This window comes from Nothobranchius furzeri, chromosome 12 (genome assembly GCF_043380555.1).
Source record: "Nothobranchius furzeri strain GRZ-AD chromosome 12, NfurGRZ-RIMD1, whole genome shotgun sequence".
NCBI lineage: Eukaryota > Metazoa > Chordata > Actinopteri > Cyprinodontiformes > Nothobranchiidae > Nothobranchius > Nothobranchius furzeri.
The window spans coordinates 68,758,945-68,777,836 of NC_091752.1; the positions used below are offsets into that span (position 1 = coordinate 68,758,945).

At 42.8% G+C, this 18,892-nt stretch overlaps 2 protein-coding genes across 4 annotated transcripts in view; both read right to left on the reverse strand.

The window, feature by feature from the left end:
- The window catches only part of LOC129157272 (zinc finger protein 665-like), a 215,297-nt gene that overhangs the window by 70,507 nt on the left and 125,898 nt on the right, over positions 1 to 18,892 (reverse strand). The window contains exons 3-6 of one of the 2 annotated variants that reach the window (XM_070542879.1): positions 7,368 to 7,681; positions 7,109 to 7,271; positions 6,877 to 6,989; positions 1,094 to 1,588 (exon numbers count right to left, since the gene is read on the reverse strand). In XM_070542879.1, coding sequence (XP_070398980.1) covers positions 1,094 to 1,588; positions 6,877 to 6,886 — 505 coding nt within the window. In that variant the 5' untranslated portion in view covers positions 6,887 to 6,989; positions 7,109 to 7,271; positions 7,368 to 7,681. The other variant, XM_070542880.1, reaches the window with a different exon arrangement.
- Positions 12,560 to 18,892, reverse strand: part of LOC129157249 (zinc finger protein 721-like) — a 72,280-nt gene continuing 65,947 nt past the window's right edge. For both annotated transcript variants that reach the window (XM_070542881.1, XM_070542882.1), the window contains one exon: positions 12,560 to 17,007. In XM_070542881.1, coding sequence (XP_070398982.1) covers positions 14,696 to 17,007 — 2,312 coding nt within the window. In that variant the 3' untranslated portion in view covers positions 12,560 to 14,695. The remainder of the gene's footprint in view (positions 17,008 to 18,892) is intronic.

Genomic DNA, 18,892 nt, shown 5'->3' on the forward strand with positions numbered 1-18,892 from the left:
AATACAGGCCCGGGCCTGTATTTGACTCAAGCTCATCGAGCTCCAGGCCTTTATTGGAAGGGGGGCCAGTATTAGAGGCAGGCCTCTGTTTCTATTTGAGCAAAATGAACTAATGGTTCGCTGGAGTTTTTGACGATTAAAATTGCGCCCACATTTTCAAAGTTAAACACATTTCTTTTAACAACGGTAGTTTCTGCTTCAGCCCTCTCCCCCCGCCACAGCTGGAAAAATTCCTAGGGGAAACACTGGACTTGTCTGCTTATTGTCTCTCCTCTCTCTCCAGCTGCAGGTATTGGGTTATTGATACAGTCCCTAACAGTCATGTAATCATTAGTTTAGAAATATAGAATTAAACTCATTCTTATAAACTATATTCTTGAATCTGTCTGAATTAATATGAAGTGTGTGTTCCTAAGGTCGTATTAAATCAAATATTCAAAGACCAATAAGATTGATCATTTATAATTAGATGGAATATCACATCTTATTGATCATTCAGTAAAAGTAACCACTTCCATCACGTTACACCATCAGCATGGCTCTACACTTCATCCTGCAGCATCTGGACTCCCTGGGTACCTACACCAGGATCCTGCCAGAAGCAGAAACAGCTGGAGTTAGCAGGTCAGATCCACGGTGTGTAAAGTCCACTCATGGAGGGAACAGGAAGGGAAACCACTGAAGAACCAGGATAAACAGACCCGAGGAAACATGGACGGAGACACGGCGCTGCCCCGTGGCCAGGCGGGAATGTGGAAACGGACCTGTGGCTATTCCAAACACAGGCGCCATCTTGTTAGCGGCCAGAAGCAGAGTATGGGTGGGATGAGGCTGGCCCATACTCTGGAACAGCAGCTGCTATGTGTGGACTCTCATGTGATTTGTTTGTTTACATTTGTAGTAAACCTTTCTCCAGTCATCATGACTAAATGATTTAGGTTTCTTCTGGACTTTCCTGCACGAGTCTACATGTTGCTTCACTCTAACACATTTCTTATGAACCAAACAGCCTGAAGACCTGACTGCTGGATGACTCGTCTCCCTCACGTGTCTCTGGAGAGACCACTTGTGAAGAACTTGTTGACAGACTTACCATCTGACTCAGAAGACCTGCTCTCATTCCAGTCATCATCTTCATCTCCAGTTTCAGACCCAGAGTCCCGATTCACATCATCATCATCATCATCATCATCTTCATCATCTCCACTAACTTCAGTCACTGAAGAATCAGATGTTTGTTCATGAGGGTTCAGATCTGGGTTCCTGCTAGTTCCTGCTCCTCCACCAGTTTCTGCGGTCATCTGGTCAGCTGAGCTGCTGGTTGGAACATCTCTGTCTTCTATTTGCTGCTGATGAAGCTGTGAGACCAGAGGTTTCTCTTCATCATCCTCACTCTTTATAGAAACAGCAGTAACAGGAGACCCGACAGCTTCAGTCTCCTCCTTCAAACAGAGATGCTCTCCCTCCAGACTGGTCCAGAGCTCCTCCTGTTCCTCCTTTATGTGGAGGTGTTCTGGGTCCTGCTGGTCCACACCAGCACTCTGTTCTTCAGGATCTTCTTCTTTAACCAGCACCAGCTGTTGAACATCTGTAGGAAACACAGACACATGATGTTACACACCACCATACCTTTATATTTACACCACGAGTGATAGCGGCTACATGATGTGGGGAAAAGGAACAAGAACATGAACTTCATTTAGATAAAAACATATTTCTACTTTAGGATCAATAAAAACTTCCATCACAATCAGCGTGTTTGGTTCTGACCAGAACTTCTAAGCCTCCTACTGTCAAGTGTTTTCTTCCACTGTGAGGTGCCGACACTTGGAAAGAGCAGACTTTGGATTTCACTCAGAACAATTTATTTGACCAGTACTGAGATGAGTCCGGGTTCAGGAACCAGTCAGGTGGAAAAGCTTTAAATAACAAAAATAAACATGTAACTAAATCATGCAGATGAACTTCAATGCTGTTACAGGTAATACAGAGCAAGGAGAACACACCAGCATCTTTAGTAACCTTCAGTTGGGCGTCTAGTTTTAGACAAGTACTATTCTATCTGCTTTTACAAGTACTGGCTGCTAATTCAGAGATGAATCATTTCACAATGAAGCAAGGATGAAAAAAGACTGATTTTACCAGACAAATAATTAAATACATGAATACATCTGTTTTCTGCCTTAACTTGCTTTCATTTAATTTACTATTATTCCTGCAGTCATTTCTGGCACTCCAGACGTTAACACACTTCCTCTCAGTAAATTCCATTCACACCCAGACGGATAAAGAGTCCATATAAAGACGTGAATCCAAGAGCTTACCGACAGCCCGTCAAGATCAAAGTCTTCCTCCTCACAGTGTACCCATTTGTGTTCGCTCTGCACTCCTCTCAGTCTGCCGCGCGCTGGGCAAAAGCTTGTTGCAGACATTTTGGCTGTACTTCATTTCCCCCGAGCACGAGCTCTTAATTGCCTCAATTCTGCTCACCTGGCGAGGCGCGCGCCGGAGCGCACGCAGGTTCCATCTGCGGTCACGCGCTGGCAACGCGCAACGGAGTCAGCATGTAGGGAAAGGATGAGGAACAATAGAGAGGGGCAGCCACACCTCTAAGGTCAGCGCAACACCTACTCACAACTCATTCTTTAGATCTGAAGCTGATGTGAGGAGAAACGTCTCCAAGATCAAATCAGCAACTATTCAGTCAAAAGGAAAATGAATAAACACTTAGATGTAGCTGCTGTCAGTAACAACCTTTCACTTTTAAGCTCTCAGCAGGCTAAAGCACTACAAAGCAAAGGAACCTTACAAATTAGCATTTTGGGAGATTTATTGTTATTATAATGATTATTATTGTAGTTGTTATTATTATATGTCCTGTAGTGGGTTACTTGGTGATTGAGCAGTGGGCGGAGCCTGTTGTTTTCTACTCATTGTCTTATGTTCTAGCTTTAGTGTTCAGCGTTTTATTGTAACTCCTTGTGTGACCTCAGTCTGGGACACGTGCTGTATGAATAAACTTGGTTCTTCTTCCACCACAGAGAAAGGCTGCTCTTCCAGCATCATGAACTTCCTCATGGTCCGGTTATTAGCCGAGCCTTCTGACGCTCATACAGACGGGTGTTGGTGAGCGTAGCTGCGTCTGACTGGGAGGTGTTTATCTCTGCAGCGATCCCTGGAAACTCACCTCACTCCACCCAGATGTTGTTCTTCACATCTTATTAAACCAGCTGTGATCAGCTTCCCCAGGAGCTGGAGCTTTTCATTGCAGGACTCAAAGCTTACATCACTCTCGCAGACAGAGTTAAAGTTAGGCGGACATGTTGTTTTACATTGTTGCTGCTGTCCTGCACAGCATGAAGGAAAAGGGGAAGAAGCCCAAGTGCATCACACAGGGTTCACACAGGTGTTGCTGGTATGATCAGAACATCCCAAACTAACACCAACGTAGATAAACAATAAACAACGTGTATTAAGTACTGATGAGCTATCTGCAGGGGAACAGGACCAGCTGGCATCCTCACACAAAAAGGAGGAATGGGTGTCTTTTATAGGCCAGCCAGGCACTAATTGGTGTGTTTCCATTACCGGAACTTCCCAGTATGACCGTCTCCACTTCACCGGAGCCAGCCGAACCGGTCCTTTTCCAGACCTTTTGAGAGTCTTTGCAGGTTCTGTGGCCTCACCCAGATGACCCGCGGGCAAACCCAGTTCTAACCAGAACTGGGGGACGGAGGGTTTCAAAGCATCTGTCAGCATTCATTCTGGACAGTTTTACTTATTTTATGCTTCTTTGTGAGAAATGTCCTCATGTCCCCATGTCTGTGGAGGGATCAGACAAGGACACTGCTTATTATGGGATAGTAATGGCACTGACTCCTCCTCCAGCTTCCACAAGCCTGTAGTTCCACTTTGGTTCGTTCGGTCTTTTATTTTCTAACTTTGTTGACAACCATGTCAGTCACGCCCACCATGCGTGCAGCAGAGCAACCAGGAAAACGTGGAACGGACTTCAGCCGACTGAGTCATTTCTAATGAATCAAGTGGAATGGATTTCTTTGAGAACAATGGAAAGAGCAAAAGGTGTGTGTGTGTGTGTGTGGTGGGGGGGGTCCCTTCTGACATAAAGGTTGAGACATCTATGAACCACCTCCACTCAGTCAGCCAATTCAGTAGTTTGCTTGTAGTTTAACTCTTGATCCAAACGTTGGACCGTTTCTGCCTCTAACGATGGTTTCCGTCGTTGCTGGTTTCTCTTTTTTCCACCACAGCACCAAGATCACCACGTAGAGCTCCAGTAAAATGTGTTCAGACTGTGGAGCGCACGTTTAACAAAGCTTCGAATCAGTAAAAAATGAATCGAGGAACTTAATGAATCGAACCATTTGATGATTCGTTTCAGCCCTACTTCCTTTCAACGCTTTAACAACTCTTTAACTGCCATTGGCATGTTTTTACTGTGTGGGCGTCGGAACGAGCCCCCGCACCGTGAGAACAAACATCCCAGCTCTAAAGCCGATCTTCATCCGCGTACGTCACACGTCACGTGATCAGGAAGCAGAAAGTCTACGTGTTAGATCAGGGGAGTCAAACTCAAACTCACACTGGGCCGAAATGAAAATCTGGGACGGAGTCGAGGGCCAAACTTCATATTTTTTGAAAAAGTGACGGCAAATTTGCACATTTTCTTTATCAACATTTATGCAATTTAGAACATTTTAATTTGGAAACAAACTCATTTCTGCATTAACACTGAATGTGGAATAACCAGATGACACACGAGCAAGTCAGTTTTAAATAAAAGGCATCAGTGGTATTCATTACTTGTGGTATATTCAGCATTTTTAAAATCTGTTCAGGATTTATGTTTTCTTGTTTATTCATTTTTCTTATTTTTATTCTCCTTTTTTCTCCTGTAATACGTGTCATCGCTGCTGTGACGTCTAGCTTTCCCCACTGAGGAACAATAAAGGGATTTTCTATTCTATTCATCTATCTGCAGCCTTTCCACTTCCTGTTTACTGTAGGTTAAATCTTTTCTCACGGGCCAACAACAAAATAAAAATATCATTTTATCTTAAATGAAAATGCAACATCTCACCTGTTAACTTTCATGTTTTGGAGCAGAAAAAGAGCATAAAACCAACATATTTAAAGCTCAGTTTGCTCCACTGGTTTACTGTGATGCTCACCTGTTCCAGCCAGATACCTGCATCATGGGGTTGATCTGAGCTGAGGAGGAGACTCCTGTTGTTTTGTTCATCTTCATCATAATAATGACAACATTAGGTGACAACAGGTGCTCACATAGGTTTGTGCTGATGAACATGTCTGAGCAGCTTGACCACGTCGTTGTGTGTCGGGGAGGAAAAATAACAACTACAGCAGCCACAGAGTCGTGCTGGTTTGAGCGTGTTGCTGCTCGCTGGAGTTATACCAGCTCTGTCTGGAAGTTAGCTGGAAAACTTTCTCTTTCAGTCGTGAACACGTTACTGAGCGGCTAGAATCTCCGTTTCTGGGCTTCAACGTCAGAAAATAGCTGAGAAAACTCGGCGCTGAGTGAGAGGAGTGTTTAGTTTGTCTGAGACAGCGGAGCTGCAGACACCGGCAGCAGACGCTGGAAAAAACACAAAGGAGGGGGCACTTCGGCTCTGCGTTAACGCTGCAAAGCATCATGGGAGTTGTAGTCTTGGCGGGCCAGTTTTAAGATATTTTTGATAATTATCTCGCGGGCCACATAAAAATGCTCCACGGGCCGCATGGTGTCTGACACGTGTGTGTTAGGAGATCGTTTTGGGACGCTGCTGTAAAAAAAAAAGTGAGGCGAGAACCGGAAAAGTTTCTGCCGATCACTATTCAACAACGGCTTATGAAAGAACAGATAACGTTCAAAATGCGCGGATTCTTCCTGTAAGAGGTGAGTCTACTCTTTGTTTTGGTAGTTTTGGCGTTGACATCATCATAGAGCAACGTTCTGTGACTCTTAAAAAAACAGTAAAAACGCTGAAAAACGCTGGCAGCGAAGAGCTTTTCTGATCAGGAAACGGCTGGCAGTGAGTGAGTTAAACAAAAAGAAAAATCTAATTTGTGCTGCACATCCATAAAAACATCCATGTTTAGACTTCTTCTGTGTTCGCAAATCAGTCAGTGAATCATACCGTAATCAGTCACATGCGCACACCACGGCCCATCGTCATTTACTGGACTAATGATGGGCGAATGGAAAAACAGCCCAACCCTAGTGTGGGCTACCGGAGCTGCAATACTTACTCTGAACTGCGTGGCGCTGAAGAGTCGAATGTTTTTACACACTGGGCCTTTAAGCTCTAAACCACAGCGACGTGCTGAAGCAACAGCAGTCATACGTGCTGTCAGCGCCGCTGCCGTCGTGTCTGCAGCAGGCTGTCTCCCCAACTGTGATTGGTCAAATGATGATGCGTGACTGACGCTACAACAAAGGTAGGTTGTGAACACGATGAAAACCTCTCCTGTCTCTGACTGATTCTCGTAGTGACTGAAACCCGACAGAAGACCAAATAGTTCCCACAGCTTCATCTCACCGCTCCCCATGGGGACGGGTCGAATGCAGGACGTAACTTCACCAGTGTGTGACGATGACTTTGGGACTTTAACTATACTTGGCTTCAAAAATCATTCATTAGAGAGATCTAATCACTCTAAAACTACAAGGTTCTACAACAGTGTGTGAATGAGTGAATGACTGGTTGTGATGTAAAACGCTTTGGGGGGTTTAGAACCCCAGTAGTGCTAAACATATACAGATCATTATTTTAAAGATTGAACCTCATTCTCATAATTTCACTGTAATGTCCCACCATAGACTGACCATATATTCATTCATTCATCCACCAGTACCTGTGTCCATGCTGTCCAGGTCCAGGTGGTGAAGAACACACGATGAATCAGTCCCAGCTGATGGATGATCCTGAAGTGGTAGCAGGTTTTCTTTAGCCGTGTTTAGCTAACAGCTGCAATAGAAACAAAGCAGGAGAGCTGATTAAGAACAACGCAGGAGATTAAAGATCCAACGCTTTGGTTCTGATCAGCTGAGGACAGATCCAGTCTGGAAAAGAGGACCTTTGCTCACCAGAGTTCACGGAGTAGAGCTAACCACTTTTTCCTCCAGAGTCACATTCAGATTCGGGGCTTTTCCGTCGGAGAGTGTGAGCAGGATGGATGAGAGAGCGAGCAGCGATCCTGCATCATGACCAACTCAGATGAGCGAGTCTGATAGAGGGAACCTCTTCAATCTGATGAAAGCAGCAAAACGAGCGCGTTTCTCAGAGAGGCCAAAGGAACAGCAGCAGATCCAGAGGGCAGGAAGTCTAGAGAAAAGCTTTTCTCACCCACAACCTGATTCTGGAGCTCCGATTGTCACGAAGACCGCAGAATATCTTCTCTGGTTCTGGAAAGAACTCCACCAAGTTGTTGAGGAGGAGAAGAAAGTTTCCACAGCCTGGTGAGAAGATTTCTGCAGCAGCAGCAGTTAGTTGCTTTAGCTGATCAACTCTCCCAGAGACTGAAGTGAAGACATTTTTACTGCAGAGCCTCAAATGTTCTCCTCACACACCAGAACAACAAGCTAGCTCTGCTAGCAGCTTCCGGTTTCTGCTTCTTCAGGTGGTCGGTGACCAGCGTAAAGGTGCACTAGCGCCACCTGCTGGAGCAGAATAAAACACCTGTGTGTTCAGAATGGGACTAATAAAACACACATAACATGTGATATCTTCCTCAAACAATTACTTAAAGTAAAGACAAGTTAGTTTTACACCTGCTATAATAATTCTGTAATTTACTTTATTTCAATCTAGTTTGTTTTTATCTCATTTGTTTTTCTTTGATGTAAAGCTAATTATGTGTCTGTTGCTGCTGCCTCTTGGCCAGATCGTTGTTGTAAATGAGAATGAGTTCTCTATCGACTCATCTGGTTAAATAAATAACATTTTAAGTTGTTTCTTCAAATGCACTGACAAACAAGTAAAATAATTTTCCTTTTTGACGTTTCATCATCTAAATACATTTTATTTACTTATTTTTATATTCTTTATTTAACCAGGAAGGTTCCATTGAGATTAAAGTTCTCAGTTTTGAGGGAGCCCTGGCCAAGAGGCAGCAAAAGATACAGTCACAACATTTCTGTTACAGTTGTGTACAAAATTATAGAAGGCAGTTACAACCAGGGCGTGGGACAAGAAGTAAGCCACAAGTTGCCTTATGTTGCAATCATCACACTTTATTCTCCACATGCATTAGGAGAGATTCTGCCGCCCCAGTCCCTGTGACAAATCTGAAAATTTTACAAGATGTACACCTTTTGATTCTTCCTCTCATGATGCAAAGTTTCATGTTGACCCCTCCCTAACTTTATTGAAGGCCATCACCTGTTGCCATGGTAACTGACACCCCTCTCTGTTTTCACTCCCTCCTCCAGATAAGATGGGAGACACATTGCCCCATCTGCTTCCTACCCTATCTTCCTTTGCTAAGGCTGCGATGACCTACGCCCTGGCTTTTTCCCGTTGAACAGCTTTTAGATGGTCTAGTCTGCACCTGGCCTTCGCCTGTTGAGAATCTCCTTCAGCACAAGCTGAAACTTCTAGCAGTATCAGCCTGCATAAATCAGATATAGGTCTAACTCAGTGCTAGAACGTACCAGTCACAGGTGAGTCATCCATTTGGTATATGCATCGTTCAGTTCAAAGGGACGTGAGTAACACCCGAACATTGAAATGATTAATATGGGGATTAACATACAGGTGATTCATTATAAGCATATAAATACATGTGTGATCAAACCTTATTTTCACAAAGCATACTGATGATTAACCATAGATAGATAGATAGATAGATAGATAGATAGATAGATAGATGATAGATAGATGATAGATAGATGATAGATAGATAGATAGATAGATAGATAGATAGATATAGATAGATAGATAGATAGATAGATAGATAGATAGATAGATAGATAGATAGATAGATAGATAGATAGATAGATATAGATTTTTTTCCTGGTTTGTGAAATAAGATTTGTGTAGAGATGAGATTTCAAAGTTCTTTTGAGGTAAAGCCACATAAACAGAACACAGATACAAAATGTGCATCCCAACAAATAAGACAACCAACACCCAAATCCCATCTGTCAGCCAGAACTGGCCCACCAGCAATGTTCTTTTTTCTCTTGGAACTCTGGAGGCTCGGGGGAGTTCTTAAAGCTATGGTATTATCCAGACGGTTTGGACGTAACCTTATGGAAAGCGTTATGTTCTTTTGGGGCCGGCTTCCCTTACTTCCGCTTGTCGTTATGTTGTTGAGGGTGGTTACTGTTTGGTTGAGTCTGCTCCCCCTTTGTTTCTGGTAAGGCCTCATATTTGGATTCTCTGGGTGAATCCCCAGTATTCGCACAGATAAGTTAATGTTAAGGCCGAGTGTTAAATGGCCATATTACTCAGAACATTTCTGGAATATCATTTTTGTCTTAACAAGTCTTCTTCCATTTTGTGTTGTCGTTTATCTCCCGTAGGGACGCTTTTTGGTTCGCGACCGGAAATGGGTGGCTTGCCAACTCCGGGTCGGGAGAGATGTCCAACCTCAAGTGGAGGAGTTTAAGTATCTTAGGGTCTTGTTCACGAGTGAGGGTAGGAGGGATCGGGAGATCGACAGGCGGATTGGTTCAGCATCTGCAGTGATGCGGACGCTGAGCAAATCTGTCGTGGTGAAGAGGGAGTTGAGCCAGAAAGCCAGACTCTCGATTTACCAGTCAATCTACGTCCCAATCCTCACCTATGGTCATGAGCTTTGGGTAATGACCGAAAGAACGAGATCGCGGATACAAGCGGCCGAAATGAGTTTCCTCCGTAGGGTGGCCGGGCTCAGCATTAGAGATAGGGTGAGGAGCTCGGACATTTGGGAGGGACTCGGAAGAGAACCGCTGCACCTCCGGCTCAAAAGGAGTCAGTTGAGGTGGTTTGGGCATCTGGTCAGGATGCCTCCTGGACGCCTCCCTGGGGAGGTGTTTCGGGCATGTCCTGCTGGCAGGAGGCCCCCGGGTCGACCCAAGACACGTTGGAGAGGTTACATCTCCAATATGGTCCGGGAATGCCTTGGGGTCCTGCCGGAGGAGCTGGTGGAGGTGGCCGGGGAGAGGACAGTCTGGAACTCCCTAGTTGGGATGCTGCCCCCGCGACCCGGACCCGGATAAGCTGAGGAAGACGATGACGAGGGACGCTTTTTGTTGATAAAATGTTTGTTTTGTCAAATATGATTTGGTGTACTGCTCCCTATTTTATTTTTATTTTTTGCACTCACGTACCTGTGTTAGCCCTCCCAGGATCCCAGACCTGGTTGAGGTTGTAACAGAATAACTTGTTTTATGCATTGTGTGTAAATAAACTCAAGTTTGGAGGAAGACATTGTCTCAGCCCATTGTTTGATCTAGCGTGATCACTCTCCGTACCTAAAATAACAGTCGTGGGGCTCTAGGTTCACACTTGTACCAAATTAATATGTAGTCAATTTGCTTTCTTTCGCTGAATTTCTACTTTGTTCTTGATGGTCGCACGTGTAGCATCATGAATGGCCTCATTTTGTGGGGCAAAGTTCACTCTTTCCAGCTGGGTCACAGCTGGGTTGAGCTGTAACTTCCATCCACAGATTAAACCACCAGGAGCCGAATAGTCTACAATAACACCGTCTTCAATCTGACTGTTTATCTGTTTGCTGTTCCATCACGAGATGAAGGACCTTCAACTCTAATCAAATAATTTAATAAACTCTTTTATTATAAGGTTAACTATAATCATCATAAATGATCATCATAGGTCATTATAAATGTATTTTTAACTAATGAAATGACTTATTATTCTTTGGTTAATAATTATTATTTATGATAATCAGTAATGTGTGTTCAGTAACCAGAAGGTCTTTTGCACGTGTTTACACCTCATGCAGGACTCACTTCAAGGTAACTGCCTCACATGTCTTCCATAGTCATGCTTCCTGTCTCTGAGAGGGCGTGTTCTGAGGTTTTGTTAAAACCAAAGCTCCACAGCTTAAGTTCAGTTCTTGAACCAAGCTGATACTTCTTCGTGGCAACGAGAGTATCCCAGAGGAGAAGGGTCGGCCGCCTGACTCCTCACTAAGCGTTCTGTCACGCAGATAGAATAGTTCTGAATAAACGCACCTATAACCAGCTGACACTACGAGATTCCTTAAGAATCTGCCCGGATGCAAAGCCACATCTACCTGTGCACCTCACGGCAACTCTAGGACCAGAGAAAGTCGGTACCCTTGGTCATCTGCCGGACCTGAGTACCCCCGAGGCTGACAACATCCTCCAGACCTCCAGATCCACACAGAGGGTCGTCTGAACGGTGAGGTAGAACACAGATTGCGTCTGATGTTGTTCTCTCTAAGAAACCATCAGTTAGCTGCAAAACCAACGTTTCACCCAGAACGCGTTCTCCCTCTGAAAGAAAGCTTCTGAGATTTCATTCACGCATCCAAACCTCATCATTCCACTTAGTTTTCCATCCAGACACAGGGGTTGCTTTAATAACAAGTTTTAATATCAAAATTGTTGTTCAAATTTGTCATTTATAAATTGTTATTCATAAATTGTCTATTTTAAGTCGTCAGATTTGAAATTGTTAGTAATAAATTCTTAAATTTTTAAACCTGACTCTTCTTTGAATGAAACACAGAATGGTGTGCATTTTCAGTTATTGAATCAGCAAAGAACCTTATTAAGTCTTCTGTTTAATAAATAAACTTTTGCTATTAATTTAAACATCTTAAATTAAATATTAATCCATAGATTAAATATAAACCAAGCTCGTTGGTGTATGAAATTCTATCGATTATATTAATATCCTAGATGTTTATATATGATAGAAGCTTCATATGTTAACTTGTTTGTCTTTCTCAGAATCTAACAAAGCTGATAGCAACAGCGTTAGTTCTAGTATGTAGATTAACCCTACACACGTGTGAACCATGTGCACAAACACATTCAGTGCAAACAAACACGTGCACACATGCAGTTAAATGTCTTAAATTAAATTGTGTGCATTAATCTTATAGTACAAGCAGTAGAGTTGTTATCATCTGTAATATGTTTTAATGGTGGGCTGGTTTGATTAATATGTGTGATAGGCTGGCCGATCAACTGGTTGAGACACCAACCAGTCCTGCTACATCTGCATACAAACAGTCCAAAGAACTGGGTGTGAGCGTAGCCTCTGTGTGGCCCTCCACATACGGCCCCTTGAACACCCAGATGGTCTGTTACACATACGTTTCTGGTTCTGATCAAGCGGCCAAGCAGTCAACAATATTTACATACAAACAGTCCCAAGTCAATATATACGTCTGTGGTACCAAGAACTGGGTGTGAGTGTAGCCTCATTGTGGTCCCCCACAACATGATGAACACGAGCTTTAAAAACTCTGGACATCTCCTGTGATTTAGATTCATCATATATTTCCCCCAGTTTCAGCTGAGTGTCTCATTTAGTAACAAAACATGATTGTGAACTCTCTCTCAAGTCAAGTTTATTATATAGCCCATTTCATACACAAAACGGTAGCCCAATGTGCTTCACATAGTTAAAACAATCACAAGTGAAATGAAATAGTTAAAATGTCACATCATGTTGTGTAAAATAAAATCAAAGAATATTGACACAGAACATAGCACACAAAAATAAATGCATATTAAGTACAATTATTGGTAGCGCTTTATTTTACACTCCTCTAATTACTTAGTACTTACATGGTAATTACTTAGTAAGTTAGTGTATTATTGTTTCTGAGTTCTTAAATTGTTATTACTATGTAACTCAGGTTCAATTCTAGTTTTTATTTTTATTAATCATTCCTAGTATATACTGCTTTACACAATAACTACACCAGGGTTTCCCTTACATAGGATTTTTTTTTTAGCTGTTTCCCGAGGAAGCAGCGGGAACTACTATGTTGTCGCTTGTGATCACAGCCGGCAGGCAGCAAGGAGGAGCAGGCAGGGCAGGGTGAAGTTACAGCATAAAGGTAGCAGTGGATATAATGCTTTTTGGTTTACATGTTTCAATAGCATTAAGATAAATGAGCGTTGACGATCTTGACAGGGTTTCCTCTCCCCACCAGGCTAAGCATCACTTATTCATGTAAAATTTATTTTATTTTTTCATGTCTGACTTTACCCGCATCTAATACTGTATTACGATGTGAGCGCAACAGCGACAACTTAAGATCGATGTGTGAGCAGCCTGAGAGGTCGGGTGTTTTCATCTGAACCCTTAAAACCTCCAGCAGGCTACGCTGCACTATTGACGTGTTAGCGCGCGGCGCTAACAACTTAGCGACGTGACATGTCTCGGAGAAAGCTTAAAAACACGTTGAACGCTTCTTCTGAAGCGGGAAAATAACACCTCTTCAAGCAGAGTACGACATCGCCTCAGCTCGTTCACGGCCGAGCCGGACTGAGCTCGATAACAGTGACCCAGCACAGACACTGGGTCGTTGGAGCTGCCCCGTGACTGCCTGATGGAAAACCAGCGGGTTTCATCAGGCTCGTAAAGTTTGTTTTTGCTGGGGACCCCCTGTATTTTACCGCTCCCTCCTGCAGTCTTCCCCTATTAAAATTTAAAATGATTCTGTAAATTCCGTGTATCAATAGAAAAAATCTCTGCCTCTGCCAGCTGCAGTAAATGTAGTCTCCAAATAATAAATAAGAGGTGCATTCATCTGTGTATCTCCTTTGATCCGCATTAGTGATATTCTCAGCACCAGAACAGTGAAGCAAAGAAACAGATTCCTGAGATTGTTATAATTTTATTTATTAGGTGCATCTAACCTGTTCTATTTTTCTCTGAAATGAGATCAAATCAGTACTTCTATGGGTTGTCTCCACTCTGCACTAGAAAATTTTACTTTATTTAGAGACGCGTGGAGAAAAAAAACCTACAAGATGCAGAAAAAAGGATAAACCCCCAACCTTCATATTGTCAGCAATAAATGCAGCAAAACTTAACTTTCATGACAAAAAAAAAAAACCCCATAAAAATTATTCAGTACATCAGGAGAGCAGGAACAAGTCTCATTTCTGATTTTACATTTTTTACTTCAATTCAAACTATTTAGACTTTTGTGTTTTTATCACATTTAGCTTGTATTTTATATAAAATATCATCAGCTTTACAGGTTAGCTGTTCCTGTGCGCTTAAAAAGTTATGTTACTAACCTTCTAAAAAAATACCAAATCATTCACATGAAGTAGATTTGTTATTCATTATCTGAAAGTATCTGATTAGTTTAAAAAACTAAATATGTTTTGTTTAATTTGGTTTTCAGAATGTCACTAGTTTACTTATACTTTTAAAATATATATACTGATGTACTGAAATACAGAGAAATCAACTTGTGAGTACAGTGCATGTTAATATAGTAAGTATTGCATGTAAGCACATTCACACATGGAAAGTATCAATGTAAATAAATCATATGGCAGTAACTCTGCTGTACTTCATTGTGTAAAAGTAGCTCACGGGCCAAAAAATGTTGGAGACCCCTGCAATAGATCGTTCAGCCCTAGTAGATGCTTAGATGATTGTTTAAAGTTTTCTTTCAGCTAAATCTTCATCCACAGAGCTCACAAGCAAAAGGCTTCTGTCCTTTATTGACTCTTCTGTGACCGTTTAAACTGATCTTTTGGGTAAAACTTTTCTACCGAACTCACAGGCGAAACCCCAGTGTGGACTCTCATGTGACTGTTTAAAGTTGTCTTTTGGCTAAATTTCTTTCCACAAAGCTCATAAGGAAAGGGCTTCTCTCCTGTGTGGACTTTAATGTGTTTGTTTAAACTTCCCTTTTCACTAAATCTATTACCACAGAGCTCACAGGCGAAAGGCTTCTCTCCAGTGTGGACTCTCATGTGTCTGTTTAAACTTCCCTTTTCACTAAATCTATTACCACAGAGCTCACAGGCGAAAGGCTTCTCTCCAGTGTGGACTCGCATGTGTGTGTTTAAACTATCCTTTTCACTAAATCTATTACCACAGAGCTCACAGGCGAAAGGCTTTTCTCCTGTGTGGACTCTCATGTGACTCTTTAAATTTGTCTTTTGGCTAAATCTCGTTCCACAGAGCTCACAAGGAAAGGGCTTATCTCCTGTGTGGACTTTCATGTGTCTGGTTAAGTTTGTCTTTTGGCTAAATCTCATTCCACAGAGCTCACAGACAAAAGATTTCTGTCCAGTGTGGACTCTCATGTGACTGTTTAAATGTGTCTGACGGATAAATCTCGTTCCACAAAGCTCACAAAGAAAGGGCTTCTCTCCAGTGTGGACTCTCATGTGTTTATTTAAACTTCCCTTTTCACTAAATCTAATACCACAGAGCTCACAGGCGAAAGGCTTCTCTCCGGTGTGGACTCTCATGTGTGTGTTTAAATTTCCCTTTTCACTAAATCTATTACCACAGAGCTCACAGGCGAAAGGCTTCTCTCCAGTGTGGACTCTCATGTGTGTGTTTAAACTTCCCTTTTCACTAAATCTATTACTACAGAGCTCACAGGCGAAAGGCTTCTCTCCAGTGTGGACTCTCATGTGTGTGTTTAAACTTCCCTTTTCACTAAATCTATTACCACAGAGCTCACAGGCGAAAGGCTTCTCTCCAGTGTGGACGCTCATGTGTCGGTTTAAAGTTTTCTTTTGGCTAAATTTCGTTCCACAGAGCTCACAAGCAAAAGGCTTCTGTCCAGTGTGGACTCTCATGTGTGTGTTTAAACTTCCCTTTTCACTAAATCTATTACCACAGAGCTCACAGGCGAAAGGCTTCTCTCCTGTGTGGACTCTCATGTGTATGTTTAAAGCTGACTTTTCACTAAATCTATTACCACAGAGCTCACAGGCGAAAGACTTCTCTCCTGTGTGGACTCTCATGTGACTGTTTAAATTTGTCTTTTGGCTAAATCTCGTTCCACAGAGCTCACAAGGAAAGGGCTTATCTCCTGTGTGGACTTTCATGTGTCTGGTTAAGTTTGTCTTTTGGCTAAATCTCGTTCCACAGAGCTCACAGACAAAAGATTTCTGTCCAGTGTGGACTCTCATGTGACTGTTTAAATGTGTCTGACGGCTAAATCTCGTTCCACAAAGCTCACAAGGAAAGGGCTTCTCTCCAGTGTGGACTCTCATGTGTGTGTTTAAACTTCCCTTTTCACTAAATCTATTACCACAGAGCTCACAGGCGAAAGGCTTCTCTCCGGTGTGGACTCTCATGTGTGTGTTTAAATTTCCCTTTTCACTAAATCTATTACCACAGAGCTCACAGGCGAAAGGCTTCTCTCCAGTGTGGACTCTCATGTGTGTGTTTAAACTTCCCTTTTCACTAAATCTATTACCACAGAGCTCACAGGCGAAAGACTTCTCTCCAGTGTGGACGCTCATGTGTCGGTTTAAAGTTTTCTTTTGGCTAAATTTCGTTCCACAGAGCTCACAAGCAAAAGGCTTCTGTCCAGTGTGGACTCTCATGTGTGTGTTTAAACTTCCCTTTTCACTAAATCTTTTCCCACAGAGCTGACAGGTGAAAGGCTTCTCTCCTGTGTGGACTCTCATGTGTGTGTTTAAATGTGTCTTTCGGCTAAATCTCGTTCCACAGAGCTCACAGACAAAAGGCTTCTCTCCTATGTGGACGCTCATGTGTGTGGTTAAATTAGTCTTTTGGTGAAACCTTTGTCCACAGTGCTCACAGGCAAAATGTTTCTGCTTTGTCTGGACTCTGAAGTGTTTGTTTAAATGTGTTTTTTGGCTAAAGGATTGAAACCTGGCAGCATCAGTCTCCTTATTCAAATGGAGATGCTCTCCCTCCATACTAGACCAGAGTTTCTCCTGTTCCTCCTTTATGTGGAGAAAATCTAGGTGCTGGTGGTTGACACAAGATCTCTGTTCTTCTGAAGCTTCTTCTTTAACCAGAACCACCTGTTGAAAATCTGTAGGAAACACAGAAACATATTATGTGAATTACAGACAGCTGTAACTGTGTTTTCACAGATATAACAGTTGTATTATTTCTTTAAACTGACAGTAGAATGAAACGTATTTACAACTGGAAACTGAACTTTGAGCCTCTATAAATCATATGAGCCTTAACCCTCAGGCTTCACTTGAATTTTCATACAAAAGAGTCATTAGAGGACAAAAACGTCCGCTTGTAAAAGTGGCTATAAAAAATTATACATTCATGTTTTTTTTAAACTTTTTTTTCATATATCTGTTGAACAACTTCAGCCCTGCTCAAACATAAAAAAATTCAATCATTTTGAGACTTTTAACCCCTGAAATGCCAGTTTGAATACTCAAAAGTCATTGATGTAATTTATGAAGAAAAAAAAAGAGAAAAACAGCACAGAGTTATTTTCTAAAAAAAAAAAACAGGTAACGAAACCGTTTCTGTGTTTTAAAAAGAACGACAGCATGGAATTAAAGCTGCAAGCAGCGTCGTTCGGCCCTCGCAGCGAAGCTGCTCGCCCTCCGTCCGCACCCCCTCCGCTCCATCCCCGACGCTCTCCAAACCTAGCTCCCCGCCGCTCCGTCCTGGCCGGCAGCCGGGGGCATCAGGGCACGTCTGGCAGAACAGAAACGTCAACCACCCCGACACCAGAAACCGTGAACGGCCTCCTCGTCCACACCTCACCCTGACTCAGCATCCCCTCTGAGCCCAGCATTACACGTCTCACCACTATGAAATACTCTATCTTTACCACACTGGTGATGTGATGTTCAGTCTCGGGCAAATCGGAGGCTGTTTGTGGAAGTTACAGTAAAACGTAAGGTCACAGCGTCACGCCAGAATTCGCCATAGCATCAAAGCCCCTCCCTTTCTGAAAAGCTATCAGATCTGAATGGTCCTTACAACATCATGAGGACAGTGCATGACCTTAGTGTCATGTTGACTAAATTAGAGGGGACAAATATGGGCATTTCACCATAAAAAAATAGACTTCCTGTAGTCAGGGGGCGGGGCTTAGCTGATGTCAGCTGTCCACATTGTCATTGTCTTGAGATGTGGTCAATGATCACACAGACACCGTTTGATATAGATCTGATCATGCACATGGGAGTTGTTAAGTCAAGTAATGTAATGGCTAAAGGTCAAAGTTTGAGGCTTAGCCACGCCCACACCTTTATACTTATTTAAAATCCGATGGTTGAATTTTTTCCCCTATGTCTTAAGAGTATATAGCAGAAGTTTGAAGGCGATTGGTGAAAAGGGCGCTGGTGCAACACTCTCCAAACAACATGTGCGAAAACCACTAAATCGAGTACTTGGACCAAAATGGCAGACTTCTTGTGCGACTTTGCACTTGGCTCCAAGAGACTTTTTTGTAGGTCCTGAGACCCCACATTAGTGTACCAAATTTCGTACTCCTCAGTCAAAGCATGGCTTGGGGCTGACAGTTTTAATGGTCCTAGGGGGCGCTATTTCAGAAAATAGGCCACGCCCACCGGATGTTAACATGAGATCTTTTGGGGGGCCGGACTAGGATCACTCACAAGACGTTTTGTGACTATATCTTTAGAAATGACGACATGGGAGGCACACGTATGGCCACGGCGATACGCCTGACTTCGCCGCGCCGCCACAGCCCCGCCTTCTGCAGAAAACACCCATAAAGTGACGCCAAGCAACGCCACCTTCACTTCAGTTAACTGCTACAAATGTGGGCTGATTATTCGAAAGGGCGAATTTTGGAAAATTTCCCATTAAAACTTGACCTTTTAAGTCCTGAGGGGGCGGGGCTTGTGTGACATCATCAATCGACCATTCATTTGTCTTCGGGGTGCGATGACGATTATCCATAGAAAGTTACTTTA